Below are 22,744 nucleotides of genomic sequence, written 5' to 3' on the forward strand. Positions count from 1 at the left end.
TAAGAAGAAAGGTGTCGCTGTAAATTACCCCATACATGCGTGTTCCAGCATTAATCCTCTGAATCCAGAGGCCACGCATGTCACGTTTCTTGTTTCGGCGATCTCTGTAGGAGTACTGAAGGGCTTTCTCCACACGCTCTCTAGCAATGCGTATGCAATTCTTGGCCCTTCCTCGAAAGCCCTTGGCCAACTTCAAAATCTGATCTTTGTGCATCTTGTCCTCTCTAAACACACCTGCAGTATTTTGTAAAAAAAATTGTTTAATGTGCAACTATAGGTTTAAGACTTCATATCTTGCTAAGTTCAATATCAACAGATAAAGTAATTCATTACAATAATGACAAGATGACAATCAGATCATATAGAAAAACAGTAATGCAATGCTGATGGAGTTAAGTGGAATAGGCTCCTTGATCTAAAATGCAGTAAAGGCTTCACTTATAAAGAAGGGTCTCATTTGGATAACTAACAAAGGCAACAATGCCTGGTTTTTGGGATGAATTCTGTGAAAATTAACCAACTATTTTCTTATCCTTTCCCCATCTCCATTCTCCCTGCAACATCATTTTTGCTGAGGGTTGGTGTATGGTTGACAATTTTAAATATTCCATTTCTCTTAGAAGTACTTAATTCAAAAGTGGAAGGCACATTGGAGGCGCTTGATGAAGATTCCTTGGAGGAACGTGAGTTTTGGCATCAATTTTGGATAAGAGACCATGTTCTTCTTTGAGGGATTCGGATATTCTTGCTTGGGGCCATGAATGACCAAGAGCTCATTCAGTTTCTCTTGGATCTCAAACCCCTGTAATACAAAGAGCAAGGAATATGGAGTTTATTTGGTGTAAACAAATTTGGATGGCCCAACTGCAATGTCTTCTTATAGCTTCAAACATACAATAAATACCTAACTCGAGACAATCCAAAGAGAATTTTCCAAATACCTTCTATAGGTGTTCTTTGTGGCAATAATGAGGAATACTCTACCCATCTACCTTTTCAATGTCCTTTCTCCAAGGAAATCTTGAATATTTGGTAGAACCCATGGAATAGACCTATTATTTATGCTACTTGTTTAATTTTTTAAACAATATAGGTTGTCTCCTGAATCTGCATCATTACTTTTGTTTGCATTGGACATTGGTTCATCTTTTATATTTTAAAAGATTTGGCTAGAGAAAAATAGGTGTTCTTTCAAAAGCGTCATTGTAGAGTCGTCAAGTTTGTCTCAAATTCAAAAGAATGATTAAAAAGAATATTTAGGCAAAATTCAGTATGGGTGACTCTCTTACCTCTTCTAATCTCCATGTTGTTAAACACTCGGAGTTGTCTATGTCTGCAGTCTGAATCTCTGGCAAACCAAGGACAAGCTCATCCCAAGCAAGCTGAGAGAGATAATGCACATTTAAGTGCCCATATTGTTGATGCCAAAGTATGCTAACAAAAGAACGTCGAGCAGCCATAGCTATGTCCTGAGAATCACTAAAATCAGTAAGTCGGAAAAGTCCATGATCCTCAAGACCCACTGCAACAATAGACTAAGTCACCCTATCAGTGATGGTACACTAATGTGAACTGAAGGTGAAATCCAACTGTGGAGAATATCGCAGCAACTGACTAAGAGTAGATTTAGTTCCATCCTTGGAGCGTAGTACACATCGAGGAAAATGTGATTCCTCCCAACAAACTGAATCTAAATGTTGCTTTTGCTAACAATGGTGTACTCTTCTCCACCACCAAAAATAACAAAATTTGAATAAGGTTGGTAGTCAGTGAACAAGTCTCTATGCTAGGTGAAATGACAAGAGGCACCTGAATCAATGTACCAGGCCTTCACATGATCTGCAGGTATTTTAACCATGAAGGCGTAAAAGGCAGATTCTCTACTCAGTGTACTCTGCACTATTCGCTTTGGGTTGTGAACCCGATTGCTTAGATTGGGCAGCTAAGTGTTTCTGACATTCAACCTTCATGTGACCAAACTTGTGGCAATAGTTGCATTAAATGTTCTTCTTCTGGGAGCCTTCTGAATCTGGAGTAGAGGATTTCTGCTGAGAAGACTGTTGAGACTTGCATTTATCCTTCTAAAAGGATAGAGCAGCAAAGGCTTGCTCTAAGGAGGTGAAGCTTAAATTGCCACCGTACTTGTTGAAGCAGAAGTGTGCAAAGATTTGTGAATTTCAAATCAACACCAAAAGACGTGATGTTGAGAGTATTAATAAAATGCTCATAAGACTTGGGTAAACTTTGGAAAGTGATAACCACAATGTCCTCTTACTCCATCTTGCGACCAATGGCAAGCAACTAATCACAAATTTCCAAAATCCTATTCGAGTGAGCCTGGAGCGATGTTTGCTCATCCATGAAAATAGAAAACAAAATGTTCTTCAAAAAGAAAGCTCTCCTTTTGTCAGAAGTCTCATGAAGATTCTTGAGATGTGCCCATATCTCGACACTCGTCTTGTCGGATGGAATCTGAGAGAGTTGATCATTAGCTACGAATAATTTGAGAAGCATCACCGCCTCCTGATTATTCAGATCCCATGTATCATGATCAGTACTAGAGCAATCAGATGTTGTATAAGACCCTAAACAATCTTATCAGCATTATGATTTTCAAAAATTGCTATTATCCCCTGCTTCGAAGTGTCATAACTCCAACTATTGAATTTTGAATTGCTCTCGAGCAAAATATTAGTTAGAGATACCATAAGCAAATTTTTCAATGAAAAGCGTGAAAATTTGTGAAGGCACATACTTCGAGGCAAAATGGAAGACCCAAAAAATTGAAGGGGTACCCATAAGAGAGCTTGAAAAACCCAAAAAGAATATGTTGTCAGTTTCTAGATCCGCCAGCTCAAAAATTGAGGCATGAAAATCGAGGGACCCAAATCTGACAACCCAATTGAGCTCTCGAAAAACACACCAAGAATCTGTGATTAGAAGAAAAAAATTGGGCCGAACCCAACAATTAGGGTTTTGAATAGAAACATCCTAGGCTGAAAAAAGCTTGAATTCAATGGCAAATTTGCAACAAAAAACACAATTTCTATGTGTGAATCTGTTACTGAGGGTTTTAAGAAACCCTTGGCGTCGCTCCCAGCCCTAGACGTGCAGGAAAAATGGACGAAAATGTCTAGAAACAGTCAGGTTTTTTCAAAAACAGCCAAAAAAAACGTGAATATTAATGGTCAATATTCTCAGACAAACCCTAGTTCGAAGAAAATATTTCAGAAAAATAGTTTTGAAAATAGGGTCTAATAATTTTGGAAAAGAAATTATGATTTTCGAAAAAATTTAAAGAAGTGGCTCTAATACCATATTACGAAGTAATGGGTAAATATTTGCTTGATATTAATAGAGACCGAGAGGTCAATATATACAAAAGAATAAAATGATGTTTCCTTAGGAAATGATCATAAAGAATAGAAACATTTTATTCTAGCTACAAGAAAGCTAAAAAACACTAACAGATAACTATAGACTAACTAATATTAGAAACATTATAATATTTACATTAGATAACCATTAACTAATAATAGAAACGTATCTATTATTGTAATACTTTCCCCTTCCTCTTTGACTGGTTTAAAGCTCAAACATCTAAGAACATGAATAACAATGGTAAATGGCTTCCATCTCTTAAGGATTTCCTTCAACTTAACATTGATGTTTCCTCCATAGGAATCCAACTATTGTAATTACCAAGTGGTGTTGGTAGGGCCAATGAGGTTTCAGTTCATTTACTATTTCCCATATTTATGGGCATCTAGTCAAATAATTACATAGAAGCATGGGTGCTACCATGCTTCTAAAGGCTCTGGATAAAACCTATGGAAAGGGATGGAGAAAAGTCAATTGTCAAACTGACTCTGTGATCTTGTCTCCTTGTTGAATAAAAGGAATTCCCAAGAAACCCCCTGGAGACTTAATGCAACCTTCAACAAAATTCTTTGTCGAGCCATAAATTTTGTGTAATGTCCCCTCTTCCAGATTAAATTTGAGTGTTGTAATCTGCAACCATTTGTCAATATAATATACAAAAATTGTATGTGAAACACATTAATAATATTGGATTAAGTAAATATTAATCTAAATACTACCCATACTACTCTTCCTAAAATCCTTCGGAAGAGATCCTTCTCAAACCATCTACCCCTCTGGTAAGAATTATATCTTGATTAGGGAATTATCATATAATGAACGTGTTCTTTAGGCCTCTTTGGGATCTCTGGTAACACTACTTGGTAGCAATCCCACCTCTAACCAAGTCTCTTATCTCTGACATATGCATATGTTTGACCACAACAATATATATTGTCTCTAAGAGATTCTCTACAAATCTCTCTCTGGGTTCCAATTCGGAATCCTGACATTCAATCAAGAATGTCCTCTAATATTTGAGTTCTCTTAAAAGAAACTCAACATTCTAATGAATGCCCTCTACCAAGTTCTTACTTGATCTCTATGAGAACTATAAAGTTGTCATCTCAATCCTTGATCTTGATAATTTTATCTACCAAATGATTCATATTTATTTATGAAATAACATATCAAATGAACATGCATCTGGTTCCCTTTAGTTTTTCATTTTATAATCCTTCATAGAATAAATATTACTTCAAATCCCAACATTCAACATATATTAGTTTAGTTTCTTTAATTTCTCTACTCTGATGTAGTTCAACTCTCTTAGGCATAATTGTTTTTAAATCCTCCCATATTTTATTTATCATTCGTGTCCTTTTTCAAAGAGTTGCAAACCTTCATAATCACAATCTTTTGAAAAATCACAATCCTTCATAATCACAATCCTTTGGAAAAGTCATAACACTTCATAATCAAAATCTTTTGAAAAATCACAACACTTCATAATCACAATACTACCAAAAAGTTACAACACTTTATAATCACAATATTATAAAAAAGTCACAACCTTTCATAATCAGAATCCTTTGAAAAGTCACAACTCTTCATAGTTAAAATATTTTTAAAGAGTCGCGACTATTCATTACTATAACCCTTTCAAAGAGTCACATCCTTTCATCATTGAAAATATTTGAAAAAAACATCACTTGTTTCCTTCTCATTCCTCTTCTAATAATCCTTCTTTAACTCTTCTCTTCTTCTCCTCTTCCTTACTCTTTAAAATGAACTCTCCTCCCTTTTATACCTTAATTTTAAAGAGTCGCGTCTTTTTATTACATCTCAACTTTTTTTATTAGATTTAGTTAATTTTTATTTTATTTTCTTTTGGATTGGTAAGAGATAGAAGCCAAAATTTATTATTATTATGAATTGTGGTCAATTATTATTTATTGAACTTGAGTAGATTCAAACCCAAGACCTCCCATATAAGAGGCTCACAATTTACCATTGTGTTGTAGGCTCTTGCCTAAAATTTATATTATATTATTTATTTACTTATCTATTTTATATTTATTATCATTTATTATTAAATCTTATTTAGAAAGATAACATACTTTTTACAACATTCACTTTTATTTAATTTTATTTATTTGGTTATTCATTGTAAATATATAATTATTTAATTGTTTTAAATATTATTTTGATAATATATTATATACGTAATTTTTATTTCTTATTTCTATACTTAAATATGATTTTATTATCATTATTTATTTAAATATTATTAATATTATATCTTAAAATGGGGACATGACATTTTGACACTTAATCCTTTTTGCATATTCCTAGAGAGTGGGATAGGCTAGCGTATTGTTTGGCCAAATAGGCCTCTAAAAGGAGTTCGCAATTGACATATCACTGACTAGGGTGATTTGAACCATTATTAATCACAACAACTTTTCATGACTATCCATGATGATCAAAGTGTGCATCGTTAAGTGGCACGGATGGGTTTGGTTGGGTCTTAGAAAATCATTTGGTTTCCGTTTTTCTTCTTGTTATGATAGTTGGTTGTGTAGGATCCATTGGTAGATCTTGCTTCTATTGTATGTTACAAAGTAACAAGACCCGGACTCGGCTCAGACTCGGCAAGGGTAACTCAACTCGTGACCTGGCTTGGACTCAACAGTGACTCGGCAAAGTGATAAAACCCTTGAAATTTAGAGAGTTTTTTAGATTTAAATTAATTCCATGCAACCATTCCTGAATAAAGATTAAAGACACAATAACATCATTAAATAGAAGGTAATTTGATCACATACGTAACATACATCAATTATGTAACTACAAAGGCAAAAAAATTAAAAATCGACTGAGTCAGATGAGTCAGCTGAGTCACCTAGGCGAGTCAGCCAAGTCACCCGGCCGAGTCAGCCGAGTCAATTGAGTTGACCCGCCGAGCCAGGGTCACAGGTCATTTTGACCTAGCTAAGGTAACTTGACTCGCTGACTCGGATAACTCGCCCAACTTACGGCCAGTCTCGTTACTATGGTATGTTATGATGATAGATGTCATCTGTAAATCATGTTGTTGTATTGATAATCAAGCCATCCTCAATAAAAATAAAAAAATTCGCCCCAAAAAATGCAAATGTTTGAAAGACCTAATCACCATTAAATGCAAGTCAAGATCGATAATGACAAAATGTTTTCAATTTTTTGAACTAGGGTTGAGAACCACATTAGGGAAAGAGGGTAAAAATGAAAAATGACCATAGATTTCGAAGAGCAGACAAACAGTCAGATAAGCTTTTGAGCATCGAAGGTGCAATAATAAAATACAATTGTCCAAAGAGAGTATTTTGGCATAAAAAATAGCAATGTAAAACCCAATAAGTGCAAGGTCACGAAGAACACCATGAACTGTCAAATTCCTTTGTAAAATCAATGCCATGTGTATGTTATTGGATGTAAAGTTTCTACAAATTCTATGATTGAATATAGACTAGATTTGATCTTCTTCCTCTTCTTATGATTTGCTGAGAATAACTTCAAAGTATTGCCTTCAATTGAATTAGAAATATAATTCAGAATTCTGTCTTTTAATTCTGCGATTTGAATGTGGGCAGTACTAACTAAGGAGCAAACTTGTTTTTTTTCTTGTGTGCTCTTAGACTTCAACCTTACCCTCTGTAAATATAGAATTTAAGGGACGTGTCCTTAGAAAAGACATGTCTCTTCCAAAATCCATTTATACCTAACCTCTAGAAGTCGGCGACTTTCCAAGAATTAAATGAGTTTAACACAAACATAAACTAAGGAGTTAGAATTAGCTTTAAACTATTACACAAGGATAGACGTCGATATCTTAAGGAGAACAAGGCAAGGACTCAATATTTATTCATGTCATATCAGATCAAATTGATCTGTTATCAAATTAGTATGCTTACAAGTTACAAAATTAACACTCCCTCTTAACTTGATAATCATACTAAGAGATATCATATCTAACAATATTAATAAAGATGAACAAGCAAGAATTGATACTCTATATCTATTTGAATCCTTTTAGCATGTGGTATCATAGAACACATGATACAATGTCATATTACTAAATCTATAATATGACAAATCACTGCTACTAGTGATAATCGTATTACAAAGAATAGAATGTACAGGATAAATCTGAAGAGTTATTTAAGTTCTTCATTTATCCAAGTTGTGACTCATAGATACTGGTAGTCCTATATCTACCAAAATACAAGATAAACCCCGAAGAATAATAAAATTCTTCCTTTATCCAATTTGTGACTTATAGACATAACAATGTCTACATCACAATATGATCTTGAACTCACCTAAATCTTACAATAGAACTCTAGTGTTCAGCACATTATCTAAGAGATCATCATCTCTCATAATGTCTTTTATACAAGTGTTCATTATCTCAGAGATCGTCACCTCTTAAATAATGAATACAAATGGTGGAGCTCATAACAGTCAATAGCCTGACAAAAAAAATATTTTATTAATAATTTAAAGAATACAAATGGATTACAATTCAACCATATCAAATCTTCTTCTGAAGTGGTCTATCTTCACTCTAGATAGAGGTTTGGTGAGTATGCCTAATGTCTGATCTATAGTGCAAATGTATTCTAATTTTACAGAATTCCTATCTAACATATCTCTTACATAATGATAAGGAATTTCAATATGCTTGGACTTGTCATGGAAAAGTCAATTTACCGAAAGCTTGATGGAGCTCTGATTATTACAATAAATAATCGTAGGGTTCATGGCTTGCCCAAATAATCCCACAAGTAACTTCGTTAGCCAAAATTGCTTCTCAAGAGGCCATTGTTGCTGCAATGTATTTGGCTTCTGTGGAGTTTTGATCGTGCATCATTGCTTTGGCAGATTCAACAATTGATTTATTTTTACATTCAACAACTCCATTCCGTTGAGGATATGGTACAGAAAACTCCCTCTTAATCCCAACAACAATGCAATAATTCTTAAAAATATCAGAGATGTATTCACCTCCATTGTCTGACCTTAGAAATTTGATTTTCTGTCCTAACTAATTTTCAACTAAGGCTTTGAACTCTTTGAATTTTGATATAACTTCAGCTGATTCTTTTTGTTTCTAAAAATAGATCCAAGTTCTTCTAAAGTAATCATCAATAAAAATTACATAGAAGAAGCACCCGTTAAGGGAAGGTACAGACATAGGGCCACAAAGATCAGTGTGGATCAGTTCAAGAATGGATTTGGATTTGTGAACACTTTTAGGAAATGATTGCTTAGTATTTTTGCCTAAAGCACATCCTTTGCAAATACTTAAGTAATCAATTTTGAGCCTAGTAAACCTTTTACAAATTTTCCTATGGATGACAATGCACAATAGTGAAGGTGACCTAGCCTCCTATCCCAAATTTCGGTGTAATTTGAAGTTTCATGACTAAGAGCTAAGTTTTGATTATTACAAAGTTTATAAAGACTTCCATCTCTAAATCCAATGGAAATGGCTTTCTTGATATTAGAGTTATTGGGCCAAGATAGAACTTTGTCCTCTTGAAATGTGATTTTGAATCCTTGATCAGCAAGACCAGAAATAGAAACTAGGTTTCTCTTTATTCCTAGTACATATAAAACATTTTTGAGTTGTAGTGTAATTCCCGAATTTAGGTAAATTGAACAGGAACCAATTCCTTTAATAGGATGAGTAGAGTTATCTCCAATCGTAACTTCTTCTGAGGCTTGTTCAAAGAAAGTTTCAAATTTGTCTTTAAAACCGGTGATGTGCCGAAATGCTCTATTGTCTATGATCCATGTGTTGTGATTTGAGTTTAATTCATTTGAAAGGACTAAGTAAAAAGCATAGTTTTCTCTTTCTTCTTTCTCTCCACCCTCTCCTTTGATTTCTGCCAAGGCTGCTTGAATTTTCTTCTTTTCAAGATAGAAGTTATGTAAGTGACCAATTTTATCACATTTAAAACATCTAACTTTGGACCAATCAAGTTGTTTATATGATTTGTTAGATTCCCTTTTGTTGTATTTGAATTTTCTTTTCTTATTTGTTTTCACATGAAGTGTTTGAATTTCTCCTTCTTGATTTGTGCTTAGTCCTCTTGAGACTAATTTAGATTCCTCTTGTGTACATTCATTCTTTAATAAATCAAATTTAGGGAGTTCGAGTCGAGAGCTTAAACCTCAAATAAATGTTTCCCATGATAGAGGAAGATCTCTTAGAGCTATCATGCTGAGTTCTTTGCCATCAACTCGATTTTCCATTGTTGCAAGTTAATCTTTTAGTTCAGTAATCCTTAGAAAGTATGAAGTAATAGATTCTCCATTTTTCATCTTTATATAAAGTAGATCTTGTTTTAGGGTTAATAATCTACTACTATTGTTGATTTCAAATGTATCTCGAACAGTGGAGAACATCTCAAATGCAGTCTTGACACTAGATATGGATGGAAGAATATGGTCTTTTATAGAATCTATTATGATTTTCATTGCTTTATTATCATGTCTTTTCCATGTTACTTTCTCAGATTCATTTTCAAGCATGGATATGTTTGTCTCAATATATTCCTCTAATTCCATTTCCCTTAATATTATCATTACTCTAATTTTCCATGATGAGAAATTAGATGCACCCTCAAACCTATCTTCTAGTCTCACATGATTCACCATTTTGATAATATAATTTAGCTTTTTAAAAAATCTGAGATTTTAGATTTTAATTTAGAGTAATAGCTTTTCTTATCAGAATGGCTCTAATACCATGTTAAGTTTTATAGAGCTCTGATAGATAAAACTATTACAACAAATATGAATAAATACTCTTACTTGTATAACTATAGAATCGATTTGATTCTCAAATGGTGATTGTTCTATGATTGCTGATGTGACAATGATCTTCAATGAAGTCTGCTTATAATCTGTACTGTAGAGTGCAAATGATACTTATCTTAGCAATAAGTGTGAAGAAGAGAGATTAGAATAATCCTGTGATGATAGTGCAGATCGCTAGGACTTATTATGTCGTATATAGATATTGTCCTACAGCAATCTGACTACCCAAATATATATATAGCAGTGAAGGGTCATGACCCCCGTAGAGTCATGACTCTACGCGGCCTTTGGCAACGAAGATTCATGCCTCTACGATGGCATGACCAATAACTACTTGTTAACACAATGTAACATAAAAACAATGCAGTTGGTAATTACAAGTAATATTGTCGCTGCTTACAATGTTCAGTAATATCACATTGACAATATAATATTAGCTTCTGCTGATATAGAATGTAGTCTATCGATGTTCTCTCAGCCAATAACGTTATTGACTTTAAATTAATCCAAACAACATACATGTCTGTGTGTGTGTAAGTAACTGCAATGAACATTTATCTGAGAACATAAATACAAATTAGTATATCAGACAGGCATCATTTCTTCTACTGATGCTAAACATTAACAAATCTAAGCCAACCTTTTCATATTTGAGTCCAAAATTAAGAGTGTCTTGTAAGTATCTCATAATGTGTTTAACTGCAACTGGGTGAATCTCCTTTGGCTCACACATAAACTGGCTTAAGGCATTAACAACATAGCAAATATCAAGTCTTGTATTTACAAGTACATAAGGGACCCAATCCTCTGTCGGTAGAGAGTAGAATCTATGGAAGGTGATTCTACTGCTGCTTCTTTAAGTTTAGGTAGATTAGTCTCCACTAGAGAAGACATAGACTTGCAATTCCACATTCCAAATCTCTTCAAAATGTTTGATATATAGTTCCCTTGATTAAGTATGATACTATCAGAATTTTGCCATACTATAAGGAAACTCAGGTGCGGAAACAACTTCCTACACTAGTCTCTTTAGGAAAGTATTGTGCAAATTATTTTAAATCCTTACAATTTCAGATTCGATATTATGTAAACAACAATATTGCAGTCACTCATGAATACAGAAAATAGATAGAGAAATAATAACACATAAACACAAAGATATGCCGGTGAGGAAAAACCTTACGGTAAAACAACCCCACCCCTCTAAACCCTGCACAATGTATTATCTTCAACTCAAAGATTACAACACACTTACAATGCAAGCTCTTTCAGGACACGCATATCCAGTAGCAACCAACAATACACTACTCCCTCTCTCTCTACTCTCTACAGCCCTCAAAGTGCTTATATAATGCGCTTTCCATTTTTAGGGCATCTTCCAAAAATAGCTCTTACACATCATAGGAATCCGTTATAATTGTTTCAGCCATGATTTTCTTACACACAATTAAATCTTCCAAAGATAACTCTTACGTGTCATAGGAATCCGTCATAACTGTTTTAGTCATGATCTCCTTTCATACAATTAAATATTCCAAAGATAGCTCTTACGCGTCATAGGAATCCGTCATAACCGTTTCAGTCATAATTTCCTTACACAATTCAAGATGCCAACACATGCAAGTGGAGTGACACATCAATATGCCAACTAGACATGTACACTCATACTTAATTACATTATTTGCAGAAAATACATTTACAAAACAAATAATAAGAATAAGAATCATCCAAGGTTGAGACACCTTATTCCTAACACGTAATTTCAGTCCTAGGAAGTAATGAAGTAATTCCAAGTCTTTCATTTCGAATTCTCTAATTAGATCTTTCTTGCATTGCTCTATAAGATGATCATCACCTATTATTAGTAAATCATCAACATACAGTATTAGAATTACCATTTTAATTTTATCTCTTTTATAATATAAATTTGGATCGGCTTCATGCTTGGAAAATCCTAAGCCGGTGAGATACTTATCAATTCTTTTGTAACAAGCCTTGGAGCTTGTTTAAGCCCATAGAGAGCTTTCTTGAGCCTGCAAACAAAAACGTTAGGATCATGAGTTTCAAATCCTTCAAGTTGCTTCAAATATACTTAATCTGCAATCTTTCCATTTAGGAATGTTGTTTTTACATCCATCTGATGTACTTTCCATCTCTTTGATGTTGCAATTGCTAGGACTGCTCTTATAGTGGTATATCTGGCGACAAGAGCAAAAGTTTCTTAATAGTCAATCCCTTTTTTCTAAGAAAATCCTCTAGCTACAAATCTAGCTTTATATTTCTCAATGCTACTGTCAGCAGCATGCTTTATTTTAAATAACCACTTGGAAGAAACATTAGATTTTCCTTTAGGTCTTGGAACAATTTCTCAAACATCATTCTTCATAATAGATTGGTATTCTTCTGTCATAGCTTCTTTCCAAGCTTTGTGTTTAATAGCATCTCAAGGATTGGTTGGTTTAGTTTTGGACAAATAATTTATGTTTTCTATATAACTAGAAAATCTTTTACGTCTTTTTCTTTCTTTGACAGTTCCGGAAGGTGCAACAAAGTCTTGTGCTTCCTCTACTGTTTTAATGGCCCAAAGTGGTCTTTTCTTTGAATTTTGATTTTCTCCAAGATTTAGATTTTGAATTTCATCTTCAATTTCTTCTATGTTCTCCCTCGCAGACTCAAACACACTATTTCTTTCGAAACTAGGTAAAGGAGAAGATTCTTCAGAACTTAGGGCTCTTTTGGATGCTAAATCTTCTTCAAAAATTACATCCCTACTAAGTTCAATACTTTTCTGTCTAGGTATGAAAATCCTATATGCCTTAGAGGTTTCACTATACCCTACAAAAATACCTTTCCTCCTAGAGGGTTCTAACTTGATTATCTTTTCTTTTGGAACATGGATATATACAAGGCACCCAAAAATCCTAAGATGATTGGGTTTAACCTTAGTAAAAACTTCTTCAGGAGTTTTATCTCTAAGGTAAGAGTGAGGGCTTCAATTTTGAATATCGACAGCAGTACAAGAGGCTTCTGCCCAAAAATAAAATTCTAGATTTTGATCAAATATTATAGCTCTAGCAGCTTCCATAATTGTTCTATTCTTTCTTTTTGCTACCCCGTTTTGTTCTAGATTATAAGGAACGATATACTCCCTCTTAATTCCTATTTTTTTACAAAACTTTTTAAACAAATCTAAGGTGTATTCTCCTCCATTATCAGTTCTAAGAGTTTTAAGTTTATGTCCTGATAAGTTTTCAATTAATGTTTTGAATTCTTTAAATCTCTTAGAATTTCTTTTGATTCTTTGCACTTTAAGAAGTAAAGCCATGTTTTCCTAGAGAAGTCATCTATGAACAAAATATAATACTTGAATCCGCCAAGAGAAGAAACAAACATAAGTCCACATAAATCTGAATGAATTAATTCCAAAACATTATTTGTTTTCCCAGTGCTATCATGAAATGGACTTTTGGTGTTTTTACCCAATGCACACCCTTTGCATATGCTTGAGTGGTCTTTATTTAGTTTAGGTAGACCAGTAACCATCTTCTCCATAGTTGATAAGGTTTTGAAATTTAGATGCCTTAATCTTCTTTGCCATATTTCATTTATGTCTACAGCTTCATGAATTAAGGCTTGAATAGGTCGACTTGTTTCTAAATTCAATTCATACAAATATCCTTTTCTCTGACCAATGAACTTCGCTTTCTTGATTGAGGAGTTCTTTGCCCAAGTTATTACTTTACCATCCACTAATGCAGCGTTATGCCCATCATCTTCAAGTGCTGTAATTGAGATTTGATTTCTTTTTATTCCTGGTACGTAGAGTACACCTTTGAGAAGAAGAGAATTTCCTAATTTTAGTTTCAAGGTTTAGTTTCCAATTCCTTCGACGAAATGTGTTGAATTATCACCATTGGTAACTTCACCATTAAACTTTTCTGAAATAGAGTCTAGTGCTTCTTTGTATCCTATGCAAAAGTTCCTCACAAATCTGGTAATCCATCTATAGCCATTAGTGTTAGTTCCGTGTCACTAATAATGGTTCCTATACTTGACAATTCATCTCTAATGCCGGCAACCTTTAGGAAGTAAGAATTCATTGATTCTCCTTTCTTTATTTGTATGTGATTTTGTTGCCTTTTCAATGTGAGAACCCTAGTTGCATTGTTGACCTCATATGCATTTAATAATGCATTCATGATATCAAATGTTGTTTGATGTTTTGTAAGCATGGGTACGATATCATTTTTTACTCCATCTAATATGATTTGAATGGCTTTCCTATTTCCTTTGCTCCAAATAGATTTATGAGGTTCAACTGGAGGTTGTTTGGATGGTTTATCAACAAATTGTTTTACATCATTTTCTTCAAGAATCATCATGATTCTAAACTTGCAGGCATCAAAGTGTTATTTCCCATCAAACCTGTCCTTGGATCTGATTGTGTATGCGATTGAAGATAGGAGATAGTTGCTAGATATATATAAAGTCTGATTACTGAATTTTGCAAAGCCTAGGTTCGACTACCAGAGCTCTGACACCATGAAAAGTTTCTGCAAATTCTATGACTGAATATAGACTAGATTTGATCTTCTTCCTCTCCTTGTGATTTGTTGAGAACAACTTCAAAGTATTGCCTTCAATTGAATTAGAAATATAATTCAGAATTTTGTCTTTTAATTCTGCAATTTGAATTTGGGCAGTATTGACTAAGGAGCAGACTTGTCTTTCTTCTTGTGTGCTCTTAGACTTCAACCTTACCCTCTATAAATATAGAATTTAAGGGACATGTCCTTAGAAAGGACATGTCTCTTCCAAAATCCATTTATGCCTAACCTCTAGAAGTCGGCAACTTTCCAAGAATTAAATGAGTTTAACACTAACATAAACTAAGGAGTTTAAATTAGTTTTAAACTATTACACAAGGATAGACGCCAATATCTTAAGGAGAACAAGGCAAGGACTTAAATCAATATTTATTTATTCATGCCATATCAGATCAAATCGATCTGTTATCAGATTAGTATGCTTACGAGTTACAGAATTAACATTGGACACACCAGACAAGCACTCTTTGATAATCGTAAATTTAATAACAAAGATATGAAAACTTTATTACTAACAAAGTATTGAAAAAGCTTTATGCTCACGATCACGGCCCACCTTATATGTTTTGCCTCGACACTAATATACTAAGATTAACAATAAAAACGGAAGTATGAAAAGGAAAATGGGCACACAAGAAGCTTGTCTTATCTTGTGATCGCACCGTGAACAAAGCAATTCCTGGCTTACAAAACTCTGAAAATCCGGACTTGAAGAAAAGAATAGAGTAACATGCTTCGAAAAAAATTAAAAATAAACATAGAAACTTGACACCCAAAACTAGCCTGAAAATGTATAGAGATGTTCTTATTGGATATTAATGATTGCAGTTATGGGACATTTTGAGTAAGGAGATTTTACATGTACTTACAAAGAATCAAAGTGAGTTACTGACCAAGAAAAGCTTACCCCTTAAATACAAGCCATTATTTTCCTATATGTCAGAGCCTTGAGTCTCAAAAACAAAGAAAAAAAAGATTTTGAGATAGTCATGTAGAGCAATAGGTGCAAAGGAGGTGAGAGGGGATGCTTTCCTTGCCAAAACTTGAAATGCACGACACATACAAACCGACAGGCCAGAAATTCAAACAACCCATAGCAGAACATTAAAAAGGAACAAAATGTTACGCTTACCTTAAATCGCAGGTTGGCAGTCCAGTCTATAATGGTACCTGTAGGAGAATGGCACCTGAACCCGATTCCAAAACTGCAACAAAACTGAGAATGAGATTGCAAAACTGAGAACAGTGGGATTCTTTCAAAGACCCATACAATATCTACTAGCACTTGCACCAGGGCAGGGTGCAAGTGTATAGCCGATAGGTGTTATTGAGAAGTCCACTTCTTGAAGTAGCTAAAATTCAAAGATAGCTTCACCTCTTTGATTGTAACTGCAGAATGATAAAAATTGGGTTAGTCTAAGAAGAAGAAGCAAAGCCAAACCTCAATCCTACCCCTGTATTTGACTATCATACAAGTGCACATTCAGTCGAATCATTTAGAAAAGGCAAACAAGATCATAGAGCTATATCAAAGATACAAATTTTAACTAAAAAGTTGTTTAATGTGCAACTACAGATTTATAATTTCACATCTTGCTAAGTTCAATATCAGCAGATAATGTAATGCATTACAATAAAGACAAGATTGCTAAGTTCAATATCAGCAGATAATGTAATGCATTCCAATAAACACAAGATGACCATCAGATTGTACAGTAGAACAGTTTGCAATGCTTACAACAAGAAAAGGTTACACATTATGTATGAAAGAGAATATAAGCCTCATAATGTCAATGGGGACTTATCAAGTGAATAGAAATCTGCTATGACAATCAGCAAATGAGACGCTTACTAAGCAAATGAAGCTAACAGTCTTCTACTCTAATCAGAAAAGGATGTGTCCCAAAATTGTTATCAGATTCTAGAAAAAATCTTTAGATACACCACTTCATGAAATTGTATTTATTTTCTAGCACAGTACAAGTACATTGCAGTCAATGCTATAGAAAGTGTGTAACACCCTGCATTATAATAAATGCATGGAATGATTCCTCGTAAGTAGGGCTCATAATTACATGGAATGACATGAAAGATAATTGTACCAATCATTAATGATCTATCTATTCATTTAGTTTGAGTACATCCTCTAATGTACCCAGTATACTGGACCCTTAGATGTTGTGAAGCACTTTCTCCCTACAGTGTGGCTACCAGTCACCTTGTTATGTGAAACATATTTTTATGAAAAATTATTTTTTATTATTGATTATTTCTTCATGTTGTGTGTGGGTTAGCATTGAATTTTGAACTCTCTTAAACACAACTCAACATGAAAGAACCCTTGAGGAATGGAAATTGTATTTGTAATTGCTTATGTGTACTTGATGTGTGTGTATAATTCTCCTGTGTTATTATCTTATGATTTACAAACTTTTTTTTAAATGTTCAGTTAAACATTGTAACATAGTAGGTTAATTTCTCTTGGGCTCCTGAGGGGGGTGTTACAGAGTGGATAGTGATAAATTTTTGAGAAGACAAAAAGCTTTTAAATGTCTAATCATTCTCAATGATGTATGACTATGGAATGACCACCAAAAATATATTTAGAATTAAATAACAGGGCATTAATTTGCACAGTCAGAACAGATCATATCAATGCAAGATAAGGAATAGTGGTTGCAATCTTGTACTATTCAAACTAAGAGCATTCTAAAGGCAATACTATGATTTCATTGCACTATTATAAGTACAGTAACAAAAGTTCCAGCATCATATGAATACCAGAGGATTATCTCTATCAAAGGTTCACGAGAAAGTTGATGGTAGAAACATAAAGTGATCAGCTTGAGCAACTGGTTATGCAATGATAATGAAGAGAACATGTATGTATTGAATGACTGATTTTAATAGATCATCTGCATAGAAGTTATATTTGAATAAGCTACAGGAAACATAATACTTGTTGCATGATCGTGAGCAGTTTGTATTGTAGTATATATTTGAGAGGTGTTTTTTTGACATATATAGGAGAATGATTATAAACAAAGCAATACTATTGTAGAAACAAATAGATATATTAGATGGTAAAGTGCAGCAATCAAATGCCCAGATTTGACAAAGGAATAAGCTGAACAACCTAAATACAATTTTTTCAGTGTAGATGGTATTTAAATTCTAATTTAAAGTTCTTATCAAGAATGATTGAACATTATGTAAAATAAAGGCCCCAAACAGTTGTGTTCTATGGGGACGCGTCCCCTAGCTTTTTTGCCTCGTACCCGTACCACATACAGAACAGGGACCCCGGTATTGTTTTTTGTTGTCCCCTGTGTCGTTCCAAAATTCAAAAATCCAGTACCATCCCTGAAACGGCATTTCAAATTGGGCAGGAAATGCAGGTACAAAATTCCATACTGAGGACTGCAAATCTGTCCAGTACAGACTCTCGTCCATACCCAATAAAGATTCTCGTCCCCAATTTTCCAAAATGGCAAAGGCATTAAGAAAAGCAAACACAATTTTTTTCTCTCTCACCACTGCGTGGGCCCCACATGGAAATTGGGGTATAATAAAATACTCAAACCCTATTTTCGCTTTAAAAAACAAAAGACTTAAGTCTTTTGTTCATTTCAAGTTTTTTGCAAGTGCGAAGAGGAAGAGAAAAACAATAGCAGCAAGAGAAGAGTGCATTTTGGATGTCCAAGAGGAGGTTTTGCCTTCAATTCTTCTTCATTCCAGGTATGTATTTTCTTTTCTTTTTATTTGATTCAAACTTTATTGTTATTTGTTGCCTCATTTTTTTTCATCACATAGAGAGGGCATGTTGAATTAACATTGAAATTTATTTTTTCCATAACTTGCAGCAGTAAAATACATTAAAAATTCAAAAACATAAGCAGCAGTGAAGGTGAGGGAAGTAGTCATAGCATGGATATTGCCATGCAAGAAACTCAAATGTCACATTTACAAAGGCAATGAAAAAGACCGAGGGTAGCCATGGATGATTCTTCAACTGATATAGATGTCCCTATGGAAGATGCAACAATGTCTAATCCATTTGAGTACCCTTCGAAAGTCCTCAAAAAAATGCCAAAAACCCATACAACCCTAAGAAACCTCTCCTACAATTTGCCACAAAAGTAGACAACAATAAGAAAAAAAATCAGGGGGGTAGTAGGGAATGGGAGTGTCGTATATGTAAGAAACATGATTTTGGAAGCTACACAAGAGTGTATTCTCATCTTTCATGGATAGGTGGGCAAGGGGTAAGAGGTTGCAAAAGAAATTACAGCTGAAGAAATACTTGAGGCCAATAGGTGCATGTGGAGGGAAGGCATTGAAAGCAAGGGGTCCAATAGGTAGCACACCCACACCCACACCCACTCCCACTAGCACTACTAGTAAAGCGAAGGGAAAGGCCAAGAGAGATACGAATGTGGCTGATTTATTGAACATACAAGAAAACAAGAAAGCATACCACTCCATGTTTCTCTGTTGAAATATGTAGCTTCGGTTAGACAATCTTTGTGATCAATAAAATCAAAATACATGCACACACACACACACACATATAAAAACCATATTCTGCAAATAATGATCACTATATCTAAACCGGTGATATATATATACATCCATCTGAGATATCACATTTCTATGTGATTATCAGTATTTCCAAATAGAAGCTGATCCTTATTTGTTTATAAACAATTTCAATTTGCAGGATATAATGCAAGGGCTGTAATCTTTATTTGAAACGGCACTATCGCAGTTGCAAATTTGTGATTAAGAATTGTTATGAATTAATTACTAACGAAAAGACATGGTGGTGAATGGCCATGCCTCCAATCAGAGACATGCCCATTCACTTCCGTTCCTCTCTATGATTTATATATTCAAACAACCTGATCTTGCTAGGCATCGAAATCAATAAATGCCTAAGCATATATGTAGCATCAAAAGCATCATAAATATTGGAGCATATCTCTTTCTTATCACTATAGTATAAATACAAATCTTTGAAGTAAATCAGATCCATAGCAATTGAAGTTTGAACCTCATTAGATCGTAAGACACTGAAATAGAACACATACATATATTCTCTATAAATCTGAAATAAACTTGATAAACGTTTAACATTCTCATTCCTCATTCTATAGACAAATGAGCAAAGGCATATGTGTTGCTGGTCCCTCATTTATACCACTAGGAGAGGCTAAATTGCGCACCAATATCCTTGATAAAGAGTACTCAATAGTAAGCATTTTGATGGAGGATATGAGATAAACATGGATGAGTGATGGATGCTCTATCATCCTAGATGGGCGGACCAATATCAAACATCAACCACTCATCAATCTTATTGTCACTAGTAAAGCAGGGGCTTATTTTCTTAGAGCAATTAATTGTTCATGATAAAGGAAGGATGAATCCACCCAATTTCAGATTTTGAAGGATGCTATAAAAGAGGTTGGGCCTTCAAGTGTTGTGCAAGCAGTCATTGATTCAATCTGGGTGTGTAAATCAGCTAGATTGATAGTAGAGAGCACCTATAGGCACATTTTTTGGACCCCATGTTGTGTACATGCATTGAATAACACCTTCAAGGACATTGGGGAAATTTGATTGGATAAAGGCTATGGTGTCTGATGCTAGAGATGTGCAAATGTTTATTTGCAATAATCAAACCTCTTACATTATTTAGGACTTTTTCCAAGAAAGAATTCCTCAAGCCCATGGACAACAGATATGCTAGCTACTTCAGTTTGTTGGAGAGGATGCTTGAGGTCCAAGTGGCCTTATAATCGATGGTGGTCAATGCAAACTGGAATAGATGGCATGACTCAAGCACTCCAGATGGAAGAAGTGTGAAACGAAGAATCCTGGATGATAACTAGTGGACCACAAAGAGGTAAGTAACTTAAATAATTGTTATTGTTGATTTAATAAAAATATTTTTGATTTTAGCATTTGCTGATTTTTTAAGAAACATGATATTTCTCACTTGTAATTTGCTTTCATTTGCAGATACATTTGCTCCTCCGTTGACCCTACTGTGCAATTCATTAGATATGTTGATATTGACTCTCCTAGTCTTGCAAAGATTTATGTTACATCCCAATTTTTTACCTAATTTGAAATATAGCCGTTGAGGTTCACATGAAATCAGTTGACAGTTTAATTTGTTATAATCCTATGAAATGATAAGATGGTTAGTCATTATAATTTCGTGTGAAGATAACAAGCTAGTTGATTTATTATCACAAATTCATGGAATTGAAAAGGCAAATAGCCATTATGATTATTTATAACTTATTATGATAATATGATTTAACTGCGGAAAATTTCCTTATAGGAAACACGTCGAAGGAGTGGAAGCATTGTTAGAAAAGAATCAAGCATAAGAGCATCACCATCACTGGGCAGATGGGTTGAGGACCTAGCCACTTGAATCAAGATACAGCTGTAGGACTTGCATGAGCTATTTAAATAAATAATTTGAGAAACATAAACAATTGAGTTAAAATATAAAACATACCTCAAGAGGATTTTTAATAATTTTTCACCATATTATTATAATATATATGTATATACATACATATAGATATAAAAATGAGACGGCACCATTATATTATAATAATTTAATAAAGTGATGTCACCCCATTAATATTTACATGTACATATATAATATAAAATTATAATAATATTCAAATATATTAACATTCGAATTATTATCTTCCAACTCTATTCTTTCCATTTTAACATTCTTGCTTTTAACCAATTAACACTTGGCATGAAAACTCAATTTAATATTTGGCAATTTGAATTGTATTATAATTTTTCCAACTCTTTCTTCCAACCTTTTTAATTTCTTTTCTTTTGCAATCAATTTAAACACTTGGCAATTTGAATTTGCAAATAATCTTTTTGTAACCGGTGGAAGCCAAGGAGTCATGTTTGCTCTTCCTTTTTAGGTAGCCGTAAGGGAGAGTCGGGATCACCCTTCTCCTTGGTGCCCGAATCCTTTCTTCCTTACTACAATCCAGATTTTCATGCTCATTTACCAATTTCAACCCTACTCTGCAACGACTGCAATCTGCCTTGAAACGTCTGAAAATCTGCCATTAAGTCTCCTACAAATTACCATTGATATCAACCTAGATCAAATTGGGCAATTCCAACTTAGCCGAGGAAGTAATTCCGGCTAAAATACTTAGGATCAGCGTTGAAGAAAGCCAAGAGGAGCCATTGAGACTCAAGTTTCCAAAGAATACAGTGCAGGTCATGAATTAACCTTTCAAGTTTATAAATGCAAATCTATAACAGTCGGCTAGGCATGGAAATCTCTTATCTTTTGCTTGTGATCATGCTATTTTCTTCACTAGCTGAGTAATCCCTATGAATTATGATGAACTTTCTTCTTAACTCTCATGGTTTCTAGAATCATAATAAAGAGTGTTGAATAGTATCTCTTAAAGAAAGGTTTCCTAAGTGTAATAAAACCTGAATGAAATATTCTGTTTGGAAATCAGAATTCAATGATATTTTCCAAATAGTCTCAAAAACATATTTCTTTTTAGTCACAATTCGTGATAAGATATACTAATCAATGAATCTTTTTAGAACTTATGCACAGAGCAGATTGCTCAAATTTTCCAAACACTAAGATTCACTAGTTGTATAGTTATGTAAGGTGAAGAGTTAGAATGAATCTGAAAGAACGTAGAAGAGAAACCAAATATGATTAAATTAATTAAACAATAAATTCTGCAATCTTTAAGAATGTCCTTCTCAAATCACAAATCGTGATAAGTTAGAACATATTGTTATTCATGAATTTGTTGGGAATCAACAGAAAGAACTGGTTGTTCTGAGAATTCCGAACACCTGGGACTCACTCGGTTGTTTAG

The 22,744-nt window shown here is 34.0% G+C and overlaps 1 protein-coding gene across 2 annotated transcripts in view; it reads right to left on the bottom strand.

Moving 5' to 3' along the window:
* LOC149574846 (uncharacterized) overlaps positions 1-22,744 on the bottom strand; it is a 70,650-nt gene that overhangs the window by 39,740 nt on the left and 8,166 nt on the right. Inside the window, exons 2-3 of one of the 2 annotated variants that reach the window (XM_089814686.1) lie at positions 15,970-16,226; positions 29-234 (exon numbers count right to left, since the gene is read on the bottom strand). In XM_089814686.1, the coding sequence (XP_089670812.1) occupies positions 29-214 (186 nt within the window). In that variant the 5' untranslated portion in view covers positions 215-234; positions 15,970-16,226. The remainder of the gene's footprint in view (positions 1-28; positions 235-15,969; positions 16,227-22,744) is intronic. The other variant, XM_089814687.1, reaches the window with a different exon arrangement.

This window comes from Cupressus sempervirens, chromosome 2, assembly GCF_028749045.1.
Source record: "Cupressus sempervirens isolate cs-2001-9-10 chromosome 2, ASM2874904v1, whole genome shotgun sequence".
In the NCBI taxonomy this organism is placed as follows: domain Eukaryota; kingdom Viridiplantae; phylum Streptophyta; class Pinopsida; order Cupressales; family Cupressaceae; genus Cupressus; species Cupressus sempervirens.